Source organism: Sciurus vulgaris (genome assembly GCF_902686455.1).
Source record: "Sciurus vulgaris genome assembly, chromosome: 6".
In the NCBI taxonomy this organism is placed as follows: Eukaryota; Metazoa; Chordata; class Mammalia; order Rodentia; family Sciuridae; genus Sciurus; species Sciurus vulgaris.
The window spans coordinates 165670883-165688547 of record NC_136466.1 but is presented as its reverse complement, the minus strand read 5'-3'; the positions used below and the strand labels follow the sequence as shown (position 1 = coordinate 165688547).

Sequence of the window (17665 nt, the reverse complement as noted above, 5' to 3'; positions counted from 1 at the left end):
GGGGTGATAGTTTTCTAGCTATGTGACTTCCGACACCTAACAATGGTCTATGGGTCTCCATTTTCTCACTTGGAAAACCAGGAACCCACGCACTCATGAGCTACACAATAGTGAGGTTAATGTCACACTGTCGTTATTTCCATACACCACGACCTATTTAAAGTTCCTTTTGCTGGATTTCACTTGCTCCTAAATTTATCCACAATGGCATTATTTGACACAAATACATTAGAGTGTGTTTGTCTTCTCTGATTAACCTTCAGGGTTCCTTCTGACAGTGTATATGGATTGTAACATCTTTCTTCTTGACCTTTTTGGTTTGTTCTTTTGTATCAGGGAAATAAATATCTATCTTATTTTCTGTGGATGACATAAATTATAGATTTTTGTTCAACTGCTTTACACTTTGGTATTTCAGTAAGAAATATATGTATTAGTACGGTGCTGGCAACATCAGGTCTGTTTCTCTCTTCAAATTATTTTTGCTGTATTTGGCATTGTCTTTATTCTGTTCAGACACATCTGCTATCCTTGGAGGGAATTCTGGGTTATATTTTTCTGGACTTGGAAGCCAAGATTACATTTCTTTCACAAAACCATAACACTATAACAAATAAAGCAACAAATATATTGACATTTTGGAAGATCCAATTTTTATATTTATGATCAGATGTATCATACATATACATACATTCCAGTAAGTTCATAAGAGATATGCTACTCTTCCTTTATATATATATTTTATTTCATGAATCAGTTTTTAATATTACTGATGTTGATTCACTTCAAGAAAGTGAAAGATATGCACTATTTTCTCATTCTTCAGATGGAAAAGTGCTTAGAATCTCATGCTATCCCTGCCTTGGTTGAGAAGATATTGATGAGTAGTGGAGACCCGGCACTCAGACACTGAAGGAACAGGAGCAGAGGAGACAGCTCAGCAGAGAGATGAGCTCCTCCACTGTTTATGTTATAATAAATAATTCTGAATTTTGGCATCTGAAATATTTATCTAACGTGTGTCCAAGAATTTTCATAAACCTGTACACTGGGATTTTTCATGGTCTACAGTTAGTTCAGGCACATGTGGGAAGAACTGTCTCTGAGCAGTGACAGATCTGATTAGGACCACTACAGTGTCCTTGACTACATGAAGGGAAGAAAATTGAATTGCAAACTGCAATACAAAAAGCCTCCTTGGATCTGCTGTAAGACCCACACAGTACCCTATGGCCTTGTCCCCGTCCCCCTGGAGTCCCCTGGGCTCTCTGCCGTGTGGGTTTGCAGCTCACAACAGCAGGCTTCACAGCAGCACAAAGACCTGCTCAACCTCACAGACCAGGGCAGGATGGGAGGGCAACAGGAAAGGTCAGAGGGCAGGAGGCCGTGCCAGGCCTCCCCTGCAGATCCTCTCCACCACGTGCGGGTCACATCCCTCCTCCATGCTGGGGCAGCCCTAGGGAGGGCGAGCCAGGTGAGAGCCCTGCAGGATCAGTGCTCAGTCATCCTTAGCAAAGAAGCAGGCCCAGCAACAATGGGCCTTTTTGAAAAGAGCTTGCATGGGCAGAATTGCGTTGGGCTGTTTAAAGTGTTAAGAGAAATATGATCCACCAAGGCAGAAGAAAAATAAAACCATAGGTCGTCTTTTACTCCCTCAGAATTGGCCCCAACACGCTCTGACATTGGCTGCACTGTGTTTCTGTCCCCGGGAAGTGTGAGGTTTGTCCTGCGTGTGAGCCTCACCTGGGGCATCATCTCATCTGCCAGACCAAATGGAGTAACCAGAGTTAAGTGCTGAAGCTTTTGTCCCAGTTCAGGACTCACAAGGGCAACACTCTTGGGGCGGTTTATTCCATGTGTGTGTACTTAATTCAAGTACTCTACTTTCCAGCGCTTCCTCTGGACAGTTTCATTAACCAGAGAAACTTGCACGACTCACACCATTTGATGTGTACGGAGCATCTGGTGCCTGGAAATGTTGAGTTTACGGGACATTTCATGTTTGCAGAACATATGGCACTTGCCATCAATGTCGGCAGGAGATCTGGTGTGTAAAGAGCAGCACGTGCCTGCAGACATGCAGCATCAGATATGTAGTGTATATGGAGCATTTTGTGCCTGCAAAGCACAAAGGGTTTGCAGAACACCTAGTGTGTGCAGAACACCTGGTGTGTACAGAACATCTAGTGCTTACAGTACGTCAAGTAAGTGCAGAGCATCCAGTGTGTGCAGAGCGCTTAGCGGGTGCCAAGTCTGGACACCCAGCTCTGCACATGAGGAACTACTCACCACGTTGCAGCCTGCACAATCGGGCCCATTCTCACAGGTCCGGCGGCGAGCTTGAATGCCACCCCCACACTGGGCTGTGCACCGTTCCCAAGGACCCCAGCCTGTCCAGAACATGTGCGGCGGGCACAGCAGATGCTCATTGCAGTATCTGTAGCAGGGAAACCAAGGGGAAAAGGAATGTTTAGTGCCACACGAGACAGCCGGGCTTCCCACTCTCCATCCCTGCACCAGAGGCCTCGCACATGGGCATGCTCTGCGTGGAGGGGCTTGCTGTATTTGCAGTGGTCACAGGACAGGAGGCAGATGTGGTGCTGGCCATGCTGTGTGCACAGACAATGGGATGCACAGCAGACAATGAAGAAAATGCTAAACTCACAATGCAGGATGGATCTTCCTGTGCAGCCAATTAAAGGAGAAACAAGACAAAACAAAACTCTTCAAATAGACACCCCGAAATAAGAGCATATAGAAACTAGCTAGGCAGGGAAATTATCTTCTAAACACAACCATTGAAAGATAGAGCAGGTTAAGAATACAAACTCAGCAGAGCTTTATTTGGATTCATTTCTCATTCTCGAATCATCATCTCATCATGGTAAGTGAAAGCCCGAGTTTTGCATGAAGAACCATGACTTCCACTGCTTAGGTTGTAGCATTTTAAAATTGATTCTCAGGCTCTCGGAATGTTGTCAAATGACTTTGAATTAAAGACCACAGATTATTAAAAAATGAGTTAGCATACAATTCTACAAACATTTGTCTTACTTACAGTGATCCAGTTCTAGACTGGTACACGCATACCCACTTTTACCAATTTTTTGCCAAATATCCCAAACCCCCTTTAGCTCCAAGATGTCACATTGCTATATAATCCTAGAGACATGAAATGAAGTGAATTGGGAAAAACCAACAAACAAACCCCAAACAAGAAGGAAACAGTCCAGCATTCCACAGGTTCAGCACGGAGGGAGAAGTCACTCTGAACACAGCCGAGTTCGGAGACGCTTCTGGTTATTTAAACTCCACAGTTCACAGCCTCAGATGAACAGTTCACAAGAGGGGGGACAGAAAGCATGGACTCACACACAGGGGCACTTGTTCCGTAACCTGCCATCATGCACACCAAAGGAAAGGCATTTCTGCAGTAGAACATCCGGGCAAATGGTAGCCAGCATCCAAGAAAAGGGGCTGGGGAGTGTAGTTTCTTTACAGAGAATGCCGGTGAGATTAGACTGTTCTTCCATCAAACCAGAACCCTTCGGGGAGAAGGTGAGGGCTTCAGGAACCAGAGGAACACAAAAGCAGGAAGCAAGGCCCCGTGGAAAGCAGCCAATAGCATGAGGCACATGGACACCTGCTGGTGTTCAGGAAGATACCGAGAGGTAGAAACGAGAGACAAAGTAAGGAAGGCGACGGCGAAAGACCACAGGGTGGGTGACAGGCAGTGGGATGATCTAGCTTTGCCAGGTAGACGGAAAGGACCCGAACTTGTTTCTAAGACATCAAGGAAGTCCCACAGAGCTCTGTAGACAAGACGGCACGGTCAGAGTTAGAGTGAAGAGTCCTCTTCTGGGGTGGGGTGACCTGAAGCTCCTGAAGTTTGAGGAGCTCCCCAAGTTTCACTATGGGGGTCTGAACCTTCAAAGAGAAGGGGGGTCACCAGCAGGAAGCACAGAGGGAGCAGATACCAACCAGTGGAATCTGGATGACAGCGAAGCAAATGTGCAAGAACCAGACACTGTGGTGGTGGAAAGAGGGAGAGCAAGGGGTGTAGACGGCTCCGCACAGTTGTAACACGGTAGAGGAGTCCAGAGCAGCCTCCCAGATGAAGGCTGGAAACAATGTTACTTCTGGGCTGAAGCATTGGCTAGGCCTCTGCGGAGGGACCCTGAGAGGGTCGGGAAACACTCAGACCAACAGAGTAATTTCTCTAAACATTGACTTTTAAGAGTGGCCAATAGCCTGAACGGTTCCCATTCTCCATCCCTTCAGTGCTTAAGACGTGGAAATGGAGGTCTCTCTCAAGGAAGCAGTGTCCCTGTGCCCAGCCCTCAGGGTCAAGCTCTGGATACTCTCAGGTGCCCTAGGGACAGACCCTTAATCAGGAGAGTGTGGCACGTGGCACGAGGGGGAAGACTGAGGCTCTCATAGGCTGTAAGATTCTGCTCTAGGAAGTCTGCACAAAGTATAGTGTTCCAAGAAGTAAGTATTAATGTATGTGTTGGTGCTTGGAATATTCCAGGAGGAAATGGCCATTTGTTTTGAGAACAGGTTTTAGGGAAGTCAAGAAAACTCAGAATATCAGAACACTCTGCATTTAATTCAGAATGTCCAGTGCCCGTGAGTAGAACCATTGCTAAACCGATACTCAGACGTATGGGCTTCTTAGCTCCTTTTCCCTGATTTCACTTTTCAGCACACATGAGCACTCACACATGCACAAAGGGCAGCGAGGGCAAAGGGAAGTCTTACTGAAAACGCTCACTGAGTCCTTGAATTTTAATAAAAAGCTCAGCAACGGAACAACCATATCCCCAGAGCAAAATAAATCATAGCGCATAAATACTTTCTTGTATTTTCCTGCAGCAGGCCACCTCTGAAAATTCTGTCTGTTATTGTAGTTACAGATCTACTGCAGGGTAACCTGTGCATGTAGGCTGGAACTTTCAAGCAATGTCAGTAAATCTCTTGGGCTGCCTTTCAGGGTGGTCAGCGTGGCCTTCCCTTCTCCCTCTTCCTCCCTCTGAGGCAGTCCTATGAAGCAAGTCACCGCAGCATCATTCGAGGTGTCACCTCTGTGACTGCAAGACCATAACAAGACAGGGCAGAGGGAATGGAAATTGCTAGGCTATCTCTTCCCTTTGTGTCTGGATTTTCCCTCAGGATTCAACCTGGAAGAGACTGCTCAGAGGCAAAGCTCTCACAAGGCCCCATGTCGGGATCCTCTGCCACTGTGAGAGGTCAGTTTCCTCCTGGCCCTCCTCACCCTGGACCCCATGCAGTGCACCCTCAAGAGAAGCCCCCTCATTACACCACAGGAACACCAACCAAGATGGGGAATCAGAGACCTGGCATCTCTGCTTAAGGATCTTGATTACTTTAGGGACACAGCACTCACACAAGAAGCCAGCAGTTGCTCCTCTCTCTCCAGTCCCACGGATGCTTCTGGCCTTTACCAGATGACTTGGTAAATGTTCGTAAATTTTTATTGGCTCTGTTAGGTCTCTCCTATCTTAAAGCAATGAAAGTCACAGATGCACTTCATGATGCATTAAAAATTAAGATTTTAATTTTGCTCATGACTGTTCATTCTTATTTTGCATTTAAAAGCTAACTGATGACCTACCCTGTTTCTCCATAGATTATCTGTCCATAAACCTAGCCTCTGTGAAGGAATGGCCCTCGTGATCCCACACGGCAGGGTCTCAACACTGCACCATGCTGTGCTCACATTTCCTCATGCTACAAACCGTTCCATCTGGTTGGGTCCAAGCTTGTTCCTTACTACAACCTCTGTCAGCCTGAACCAGGGCAAGCCCTTTCAAGAACCATTTTCTCTTGGTTCACACTAAGTGATCATCCCTTTATTGAGCCATATGGAATAATCAAATCTCTTATACAGCCCGAGAAACTGTACAAATATTAAGTCTACCATGATATTTAAGGAAATACATCAGAAGATAGTAACAATGTGCACAGAATATCAGTTTGGTTCATCACAAGCTGAAGCAAACATACCCAGAAAGACAAAAATAATCATATTATGATATTCCACTGGTTCCTAGGACCTTTTAGTTTGATACTGCATTGGACAGACTCTAATGTGGCCCACCTGTTCCCCACCTGCTGGACTCACACTTTGTGTAAACCCTTCAACTGAGTATGGGTGAGACTTGTCACTCACTTCTATTCAACAGAACATGTTCAAGGCCATGGAATGCCACTTGTGTGATTATGTCATACAAGACAGTAATGCCCTTATTTCAGGAAAGGTCTCTCTTTCTGGTTTTGAGGAAGCAATCAGTAAGGTAAGGAATGCCCTGGTATTGAGGAATTGAGAGTAGCCTGTAGCCGATAGCCAGTGAGAAACAGGCCATTGGGTGGCCAGCCTGCAAGGCGGTGGTGGCTACCACAACTGTCTGGTCTAAGAAGAAGAAACTTCTCCTCTGAGCTCAGATGGGAGCCCTGGTGTGCACTTCCATTGCAGACTGACACCACACCACCACGGACAGCTGAGCTGTGTCCAGACTTCAAACCCAGAGAAACTGCAAACTGACACAGGAGGTGTGAACCAGCACATTTATGGCAATACTGTCGCGTAAGACTACTAGAATTGATCTTGGCAGCATGAAGTACGGGGCTCCTCTAAGAAATCCCCAAAAATGTGAAAGTGACTTTGGGACCAGGGAAAAGGTAGAAGCAATTTTGAGGAACATGGTACAAAAAAACTTAAATCAACTTGTAAAGATCATTAATAGAAATTTGGATTTGAGGATGCTGCCAGCCAGGATTTAGAACCAAGTAGGATAAATAAGTAAACTGTACAACGAAAAAGACAAGCCAATCAGAAAATGGGCAAAGGACTTGATTAGATAGTTCTTCAACTAATATATACAGTGAGCACAGTCAGTCATTAGGGAAATGTAAATCAATACCATGATAAGACACACATTATACAAACTAGAACTGCTATAATCAAAAACCAGAAAATAGTGCTGGCAAAGAATCTGGAGGAATTAGAACACTCACACATTGTTGTTAGAAATGTTTAGTGGGGAAATCTCAGGAGAAAGAACTTTAGCAGTTCCTCCAAAAGCTAAACAAAGCATTAACATGTGACCCAGCAACTTCATTCCCAGGCATATGCATAAAAGTATTTGACAGGAACTTGCACAGATACCTGCATACCAGTGTTCATTATCACATTGTTGACAATACACAAAAGGTAGAAATAACCCATGTGACCACCACTTATGGGCAAATGCAAAAGCAAATGCAGTTACAGCCATCCAAATGAATATTACTAAGCCTTAAGAAAGGAATGACATTCTGGTTCCAGCTATAGTGTCAATGAACCCGGAAACGTCACACTCAGTGAAACAAGCAAGAGAGCGAAGGGCAAACACTGTCGGATTCCACTTACACGAAACACATATTATAACGGGCAAATTGGCAGAGATGGCACTGGAAGGCACAGTAGGGCTATCATAGAAATCTCTGCCAGTGTGGCGACTGTTCAGTGGGGGAGACCCTAGGGAAATCTATGGAAGGCCCACAAAGTTCTTCCAAAGGCTATTTCAGCAAAAACACCACTGGCTTGGACTAAAAGGGACAGAGAAAGTTCAAATGAAAACCTGTGGGAAACCCAGCACGGCGCTGGCAGTCAGCTGGCAGACCGGAAACACTCCATCGCCTTAAGAGAAGGAAGGATGAGCCGGGGTGGAGATGAGAGCGCAGAGGGCAGATCCAGACCTCTACTGGAACCTCCCAACACCTCCCAGGCTAGGGTCCAGCATGTACAGGGAGCAGCGACCCCTCCGTCATTTCCATTTTCCTCTTTTCGAACAGGAACACCCCCTGCCACCATCCTCGGCCTGCCCCACTGTTGCCTGTCAAGTGACAACTTGCCTCTTGCTTTAGAGATTGGCGGACCAAGAGGCCCAACACCCTGGGAGCCTCATGTGCATCTGAGCCTGACCTCAAGGGAAAAATTCTGGGTTTGGGGGAGATAATCGAACGGGATAAGACTTTTGGCAAAAGAAAGGTATTTTACATGTGGAGGTTATGAATGATTGTGGAACAGAGGGTTGTCAGTGGTAGATAGACCCTTAAAGTGACCCGGATGATCCCGCCCCTGATATGCACACCCTGAGGCACCCCTCATCCTGACAGGTCCTGGGGCTGATTTCTAACGAACAGAATGTGGCAAGTGTGTGCCTCTTATGGTTACGCTACCTGGGACTGTGCTGCCATCTTGGAGCACACTTCTCCTGAACAGATGTGAGGAAGGAAGAAAAACCATACTGGGAAAGATGTGTCTAGAAACTGAAAAGCTGACTGGTCATGTGCAGAAGATCCAGGTAAGCCCTGTAGGGACTCCTGTCCCTCCAAGACTGGAATGATAGCCCTGTGTTGCTTTAGTGTGTGGGACGATTGCGACGCAGCAAGAGAAAACCAGCACATATGATCACATTCACATTTTTGCCCACCGGTTCTGGGTACCGGACCCAGGGCCTCGTGCTTGACAGGCAAGCACCCTACCAACTGAGCAATATCCCCAGCCTGACATTCACATTTTGATGACATTTACAGCCAAGTCCCCTTTTTCTACCCTTTGGTGGACCTTAGGAATTGGTGTTTTTAATTCCTTTTGATGCTCAAGAAACTCCAAGGAAATTTCACAGCAGAAAAATAAACTGTTCACACATGCTAAAGTTCATGTACAAATTAAATGACATATTTTCTTTATTATTTTTAAAAAGAGTAATGTGAAAATTTCAGAGATTATTGCTGCAAATAAGCTGTGAAAATTTCAGAGATTATTGCTGCAAATAAGCTCCAACATATTGGAGATTTTGTCCCAAAGGCATTAACTATGATCCTGGCATCATTAACTCGGGGATTTTTTTTTTTTTTTTTTTTTTTAGAAAAATCAATTTATTCACTTTTGGCCACCCAGGATTTCTTTAGGTTTGATGGTATTTAAATAAGCATGATCTTATTAATCATTTGATGTGCCTCCTCCTTAGAACTTTGTACCTTCCCATGGAGATTATGTTTCCTTTAATCTGATTGTCAAATATCTCCATTGTCAGAATGAGCACATCTTTCCTTTTTTATTACTGAGGTGGAGAGACCTCCTATGTAACAGGGCAAAGAAATCTAAGAACTTTTTCCTTGTGAACACCAAACTCTATCAGATACTTAAGTCTATCAGATACAGCAAGACTATTCAGTAGAGAAGCTTCAATTTCATAAAAATCTTGCATAGTCTCTGTTTTTACCATCTACTTCTTCACTGCTGAACTGACGTTCTCCTCCAGTAAGCAAGCACTTAACCCAACCTTAATGAATGTCTTCTGTAAATAAGGAAAGTTTCGAGGGTAATTCCCCAAACAACTAGCCGCTCTTGATCCAGATCTTTTTCTGAAAACAGCTCTAGGAACAATCCCACTCAGATACTGAGCATCTGCTTCAATCACAGAGGTATGCGGCATCTTCCTGTCCACCTTGTTAGGCTGTGGTAGCACCTTAACTCTGGGGAAGATTTTGCACAAATGAAAGTGACTTTGCTCAAATGGACTTCACGATCTGACCACTTATAGCACTTAAGTACTTCCCATCAGTTTTAAATCTTACATGGTTTGGAAACAGCACGAAGAACTTTTTTCTGTAATTGGCTTTCCCACTTCTCAACAGGTGTTAGATGGAAAACGACAGACCTGTGTAACAGCATCTCTCACAGGACATTTCAAACATGGCCATCTTCCTTCCCTCTTATTCAAAAGAGTGAAATATTAGTTGGTAAGTGAGCAACACAGTAAAGAAAGAAAGAATGGTTCTCTCTAGTTGATTCAGCTTGTAATAATTACCTAGGAGAAAACTGTCCACACAACAATCCTGTAAGTTGTTATTTTTTTTAGTATGTAAGTACTAATTATACAAGTAACTGTACACAGTGCTTTTATAAAAGATTCTGCTGAACACATGTCACCAAATACAAGCCTACTACCTTTTCATTAAAAGGTATTGAAAGAGACAGGGCATGGTGGCACATGCCTGTAATCCCAAGGGTTGGGGAGGCTGAGGCAGGAAGATCTCAAGTTTGAAGTCAGCCTGAGTAAATTAGTGAAGCGCTACGCAACTCAGTGAGACCCTGTTTCTAAAAAAAAATACAAAATATGGCTGGGGATGCGACTCAATGGCTGAGTGATCCGAGTTCAATCCCTGATATTCACCCAACCCCCAAAATAAATAAATAAACAAATAAAGTATTGAAATAATAACTTGATGTCAGCAGAACAGAATAAGGATCCAGAAAATACTGTGAAATGCACCTATGTGGTTTCTGTCCCTATAGTGACAAACTGGAACACGCATTAAAAGACACATTAAAAAGATAAGAAAGGTTTAAGGATCACAGCTCTGAAGTATGAGGACAAAACCAAACATCTCATTCTAAATGAAGAAACAAATATCCAAGACTAAGCTGGCACACTGTCGTGATGTGACGGGCGGTTAAAATGCACATGAAAAAGAATCCCCACGTGGGGTCCCGCTGCATCTTCCCGAGGGTGTCTGTGAGCGACTGGTGTGCAGCTGGAAACACAGGCAGCCCCTGAGCGCGTCCTCACCTGCACCCCAGCCGCTGCACTTCATTCAGACGCGAACACCACCTGACCTGCCCCACAGCACCTGGGCCTGACCCTTCTGGGTTCTCCTGGGAATCGCAGCGTTGGGACTACTGCAGCTGAAATCTCTCAGGAATAAATGCTCTCCGGCGGACTCGTTTTCCGAGTTTTCAGGAGCCCATCACAGAGAGGCCCGCAGCCTCTGGGTCTCCAGTGCTTTGGGGATTGCTCAGCTGAGCCAGCCCAACCATGCAGGCAGCACAACAGGAATAATGCTCTTAATAGGAGGCCTCGGTCAAAATAAAGATGTCACAAAAAGAAGAGGATAATTCAGCTCAACCAAAAGGGATGCCACAGGTAAGCTCAGCTAGATCAGGACGGAAACCCAGCACGTCGGATGGGAAGAAGCAGGAGGGTGGCTGAACAGCAGAGCGCACGTACCTCTCCTCGCGGTTCTGGCCCACACACACCCGGCCCCCGTGCCTGGGGGTGGGGTTGCTGCAAGACCGCTGCCGCACCTGGAAGCCGATCCCACAGGTGGTGCTGCAGGGTGACCACGAGGTCCAGGGGGTCCAGCCTCCGTTCCTGGGGGAGAGGAAGCAATGCCATCACTGGTCAGACTGGCTCAGAGTCCAGGCCTGTGTGCATCCGCGGCAGAAGCACGTGGCCCTGGGTGGACCAGGCGACTGTGGCCTCCCTGCAGAGGAGGACCCATGCTTGGGCCAGGGGAACTTCAGGACTGTGAGCCCCCGCCCCCTGGCATCTGAGTTTACAGGCAGGACGGGGAATTTAGAAATGCAATTTTATGTATACTATAAATCATTTTAAATGAGCTATATTACAAATTTTAAGGAACTTTAGTTATGGAAATGTTAACTAATATAAAATAATATTATTTTACCAAAAAGCAGTTAGAAACGAATCCCTAATCTTTCAGATTTTGTGATTTTGTTTGACTTGCATTGCATCCGTTAAAGTCTCTGAAAGGTGCAGCCGTGAACAAAGGAGTCATTTACGACTCCACACAACACTTCTTTCGGATCTGTTACCATCAGTGAGAATCAGCAACTCTCCTGAGAGCATCGCGTGGACAGAGTGCCACTAGGTTCAGGTTTTAAATCAGGCTTCCAATACAAACGAAGAAAGAATACTTAAGTTCAGATCTTTGGAAGTAGCATAAATGAGGGGTGCGGATTGCATAAATCTATACCCATGCAACAGACACACAATACAGATAGACAAATTATAAAATAAAATACAGTTAGACAACTTTATAAAATCAATCATGGCTGACAACTAGAGGAATTATTTCAGTAGTATGTTTTTTTCCTTAAAATAACTATATTCGTGGCCATTTGTAATTTGGATAATTCCCTTTGCCATTTTTCCTGCTATTAAAAAATGAATTATAGGTATTTTAGGATTTTAGGTATTCAAATAATGGTCAAATGCAAAGTCCAAACTCCCATGTAGATGGTCTACTGCACAGGGGGTTATTTTCTACTTTTGTAATGACATGTGGATTTCCATGGGCATCTGATAACCATATCCATGGGATTTGTATTTCCATAGGGGGATAAAATCAACTCACATTAACTCTCTTGTTTACTTTGTACATTCCTTCAGAAGGTCTACAACTCCGCCACTGAAAATACATGTAGTAAATAGTAATTGAAACATGTAACTTTTAAATAATCTAAAATGAAAATTCTTTGGAAAAAATTCTTAGTATATTTAATATTTTCCCACTTTATCTGCTGAAACTTAGCAGTGATATCAATAAAGTCTACATTGTTTGCTTTATTCATATTATGATAAAGCTACATTATGGTAATTTAATTAAAATGAGACATCCTCCCATGATTTTCTTAAAAGAAATAAGTTTCTTACACCCTCTACCTATAATCTTACATATTACCCAAGTAGTTAACTGAAATATTCAGTTTCTTTACATATGACAAAATGTTAAGATAATGCTGAAAATACTGCTTTAAAAATTGTTGTGAAATTTTTAACTTCCTAAACCTTTTAACAAATGTGGAATTTTATCATACATTATTCTTTCAATATGTAGAATAAGTAACGAAATAAATGAATGCAATTGCAAATGTATGTATTACCTACATAGACCTGCGTTTATATACTTCTAAGTGCTGCTCAGAACCTACACACAGAAGCAGGCAACCAAAAAAGTTGCACAGACTAATCACATATCGTCAGCTGAACATCTCAGTGACTGAGTCTGTATGAGACAATTCACTTATGTGTTTAAAACGTTGCTAGAATTGGTTTGCTTATTTGATTTTTAATTTAAAAATAACCACCAGTTGTATTGCCAGGTGACTTAGAAAATGACTCTGGAACAAGCACTGAAGACCGATCCATAAACAAGTCACAGCAACGCACTCAGTAGCTCTTTTGTAATTAAGCAGTATGGAAAGCGCATCAGCCACTCATCACAATCTTCAGATGGCAGCGTGGCAGTGTTTGTGAAGCTTCTGCCTGACATCGGTGGTGGCCACGTAGAACTCGGACAGTAGGCAGCACACAATTCGAAGGTGCCTGTGCTTTCGGTCGTACAATCTCATCTCTGCAGCCCTAACTGGCTCATCGGCTTTCTGGGTGATCCAATAACCCCACAAAGAGTGTCAGAAGAAGCCAAGGTCACCTGTCCCATGTGTATGTGCCCTTTCTGACCCCTTCTATAGGGCATGCTGGCACTTCCTGCCCTGGGCTCTCATACCATTTGATCCCCCAACAGGATTTCCATTGTCAGTGACTCCATGGACAACTGTCCATGTGCTCTGCCTAGTAGATGGACTCATGAAAAGAAGAACGCTCTTTAACAAGTACTCTGCATCAGCGTCAAGCACGAAGGGTGCCTGAAGGCGGCCTCGGGAGGCGTTCTGATGTGTGTGGCCAGGGTGCTGCCGGCACAGGGCAAGAAGTAAACTTAGGGTAACTTTTTTTCCCCTTTTCTTTTAAGGCAAACCAGTGACAACAGAGTAAGCAGAGGAAACGGGAAACCTACTCCATCGATGACATTATCTAAAGTGTCATCCTGTCACCCAGGGCCCCATGTCATTGAGCTAGGATCCTGAGTTCTGGCCACAGAGCAGAGCAGACTTCTGGTCATGAAATGACCCGGCTTCTGTCTTCCACCTAATGCATGTGTTCTGGAGCAGGGGCAGCTGTCTGTAGACTCCAGACAGAGTTTCTTCAGTAATAGGGACACACCCCACAACCAAGCAAATTGCCTGCTATAAATTAGTAATAGTTTTCCTAATCTAATGATGAGCATAGGGACAGCTTTAGATTTCCCATCCAATTTGTAGTTTAAAATTCCTTCTAATTTATACTTTAAAATTTCATTCCCTATTCACGGAATTTTTTTTATTTGTTCTAATTAGTTGTACATAACTGTAGACTGTATTTATATATTTTGATAAATCATACATAATGGAGTGTAATCTCTCATTTTTCTGATTGTACATGTTCCAGGATTACATGGGTTATGCAGTCATACATGTACATGAGGTAATAATGTCTGTTTCACTCTACTGTCCTTCCTACCCCTATACCCCTTCCCTCCCTTCACTCCCCTCTACCTAATATGAAGGAACTATTCTTCCCTAGTGCCTCCCCCTTATTTTGAATTAGCTTCAGCATATCAGAGAAAACATTCAGTCTTAGATTTTTGGGGTTTGGTTAATTTTGCTTAGCATAATATTTTCCAACTCCATCCATTTATCAGCAAATGCCAGAATTTCATTCTTTAAAGCTGAGTAATACTCTGTTGTGTATATATGTGTATATATGTATGTGTGTGTGTGTGTGTGTATATATATATACGTATATATATATACGTATATATATATATGTGTATGTGTGTATATATATATATATCACAGTTTCTTTATCCATTCATCTGTTTAAGGACACCCAGGTTGGTTCCATATCTTAGCTGTGGTGAGTTGAGCTGCTGTAAACACTGTTGTGGCTGCGTCACTGTAGTATTCTGATTTTAAGTCCTTTGGGTAGCAAGTGTGATTATTTTTTTTTTAATTGTAAACAAATGGGATACATGTTGTTTCTGTTTGCACATGGCGTAAAGGCATACCATTTGTGTAATCATAAATTTACATAGGGTAATGTTGTTTGATTCATTCTGTTATTTTTTCCCTTCCCCCCACCCCTCCCACAACCTCTTTTCCCTCTATACAGTCCTTCCTTCCTCCATTCTTGCCCCCCTCCCTAACCCTAACTCTAACCCTAACACCAACCCCTCCCTCCCCCCATTATGTGTCCTCATCCACTTATTAGCGATATCAGCAAGTGTGATTCTTAAGAGGTGGGTGTCCCCTGACTTTTCGCCCCTTTTGTCTCCTAGGGAAGGAGTATATTAGGGATGATTCACCGAAGACCCGGACGCCCAAGTTCACCAGAGTGCTCTGGGGGACACACCTGGAGCAGTTGGCGATCTCCATGCTGGGGCCCTCACACTGCCAGCCACCACACTGGGGGGCTGGGCTGTCACAGGAACGGGACCGGCAGAGGCAGGATCCCACGGCACTGCCATCCGTGTGCGTGCAGGGTGTCCATGGAGACCACGGGCCAAAGTGCCCATCCACAGTGAGATTCCTGGTCTAGGAGGCAGAGAGAAGTGAGGCGTCAAAAGGGGTTAAAGTTGCAAGCAGGACGAGTGGACCTGAAAGAGCTGGGGAGATCAGAACCCCTGGGAGCATTCCCAAAACTACAGGGATGTCAGTGACCACAGGGGTCAAGCAGCAGGGGTCACTGGTGGAGGATGGAAGGGGGGAGGGGACAGAGGAAAGAGCAGAGGAAGAAGAAGGAAAAACAAGGGGAAGGGAGGAGAAGGAAGGGACGGAGGAGCCAAGGAGGCCCCTGACTTGGCGATTGGTTTGGGCACAGTTGTCTCCTGATGTTGGAAATCCAAGGGGCAAGAGTAATGAGAGTGAAAAATCACAGAGGTACAGACCTGTTGCGCGCTTCTGACATTTTTTAGGTGGAATATTGGTGAAGTCGTTATGTAAACACACCCGGCTCCGAGGGCACCTCTAACTGGCAAGGGAGGATTCACCATGCCCATGGGCAACGGGAGCCCCAGCAGTCTGGGAGGCCTCTCCCATCCAGCCTGTGCTGACCACTCTCTGGGGCTCTGTAAGCCAGTGCGGGGCTCCACCTGTATCACCACCATGTGCAAAAGCCCATGTGGGTCACGGCCTCGGAGATGGTCCTGAGCAGGGGTCACTGAAGTTTCTGGGGTCTGGGAGGCCCCTAAGGTGAGGGAGGTGCAGGGGAAGGAGCTGGCAAGGACTGCTGAGACCGAGTGAGCTCCGGTGGCGACAGGGAGCATCAGGGCTGCCAAGTGCTGAGGCTCCCACGATTGCCCACCCGGAGAACTTGCCCATCCTACGGCCCCTGTGGGTCCATCTGCAGCTCCTGCTTGGACAGAGACCATGGTGCTGCTCAACCTGGCCTGCCACACTGACTCAAATGACCAAGTGGACAGATTATCCTGGCAAAGCGGCAAAGGTTCTGCTGTTTGGGATTCTCCACCTTCTTTTCCCACCCTTTTAATGGCCTTGAAGCTTTTGCCCGGTGCAGAGGACTCCTGCACACACGCACAAAGGGTCTGCAGTTACTCCCCCTGTGACATAAGCAGACCTGTGCTATCAAGTACTCATGCGCCCTAACATTCAGACCCCTGCCTGACCCATAAACAGTGCCATTATTGCTTGTAAAAAGCATCAGTGGCTCAATCACGGAATTGGCATCGAGTAATGATGGTGACCAGACAGAACATTCACACAATGTTCACACAGTGCAGGTCCATAGTAGTGTGACTCTGCATCCCAGCCATTACTGTCCTGAGTGTGCTGTCAGGGACAGGGTGAAGTGTGCTCTGGGAGCCCTGCAGAGCTACCTCTTCTCTAATGCAGGGCCCACAGGGTGCTCTGCACACTGGGAGTGAGACTGACCACACTACACAGCTGCCCAAGACAGTTCTATTTTGGCTTCACAAACAGTAAGGTCTCAGTTTGGGTCCCCGGAAGCATGCAAAGGAGGCCCAAGCTCAGACAAGACCAGATCTGGTCTCCAAGGAACTCCATTCTCAAGGGTCCACAAATCTTCACCTTCTCTATCTGCCTCTAGCTTGGAGGTATCTTGCTGGGAGGGAAACTGATAGAAAGAGTTCTTACTAGGGATAAAAAGACTAAGGGGAGCTCCTACTGTTTGGGGAAATTTCACACCGAGAACACTTTAAAGCTTGTTTTTAATTGCGGACAGTTGGGCTCATTGGATTTGTACAGGAATATACGGTGTTTCCTGCTGAGCTAGCTACTGGTCAATGGACAGACAGTGGCAAGAAGGAATTTCAGAGCACAGGGCAGGACAGAGCCAGGCGGGTCACATGGGGCTGCGGTGTGTGTGCCTTAGGGGCAGGTGACCGCCCTTCCTGACAACCCCTAACACATTTATCAAACAATGTATGACAGTTCATCCAAAGTGATGCAGAAAACCAAAGAGCTTAAAAAGAGGCGAATTTAAAAGAGGACAAAGTGTAAATGTGACCAGAGTAGCCTAATTACATTAAATATCAACATTCATGTAGTTTATCACATCATCTTGACCTTAAAATTGTACATAAAATGCCTCTTCCTCCCTTGAGAGCCTGTTTCTGTGGATTAGACTCCAATCTAGCCAGGTTGGGAGAAGAAACATAGAAGCTTCTAGAAGACGACTTCATTGTCAGGAAAGAGAGTCCCATGAACTATGAACCTGAAACTAATCCAGCTTCACGACAGGTAGGGTACCAAAGATGACAAATCTAGGGACAAAGAACTTGTCCTTGTCAGGGTCCTGGCAAGAAACGGAAGTCACAGGCCAGGGTAATGTGAAGAATTAGATGAGGCACCAAGAGCCAGGTATGTGCTGGACTAAGTGAACCTCCAGGGGGTGCTGATGACCAACCAGGTAGGAAGCTGTGCCCAGCCTGAGTG

The 17665-nt window shown here is 45.1% G+C and overlaps 1 protein-coding gene across 3 annotated transcripts in view; it reads right to left on the bottom strand.

The window, feature by feature from the left end:
• Nucleotides 1-17665, bottom strand: part of SEMA5A (semaphorin 5A) — a 447525-nt gene that overhangs the window by 53554 nt on the left and 376306 nt on the right. For all 3 annotated transcript variants that reach the window (XM_079145300.1, XM_079145298.1, XM_079145299.1), the window contains exons 14-16: nt 15105-15286; nt 11082-11225; nt 2290-2437 (exon numbers count right to left, since the gene is read on the bottom strand). In XM_079145300.1, coding sequence (XP_079001426.1) covers nt 2290-2437; nt 11082-11225; nt 15105-15286 — 474 coding nt within the window. The remainder of the gene's footprint in view (nt 1-2289; nt 2438-11081; nt 11226-15104; nt 15287-17665) is intronic.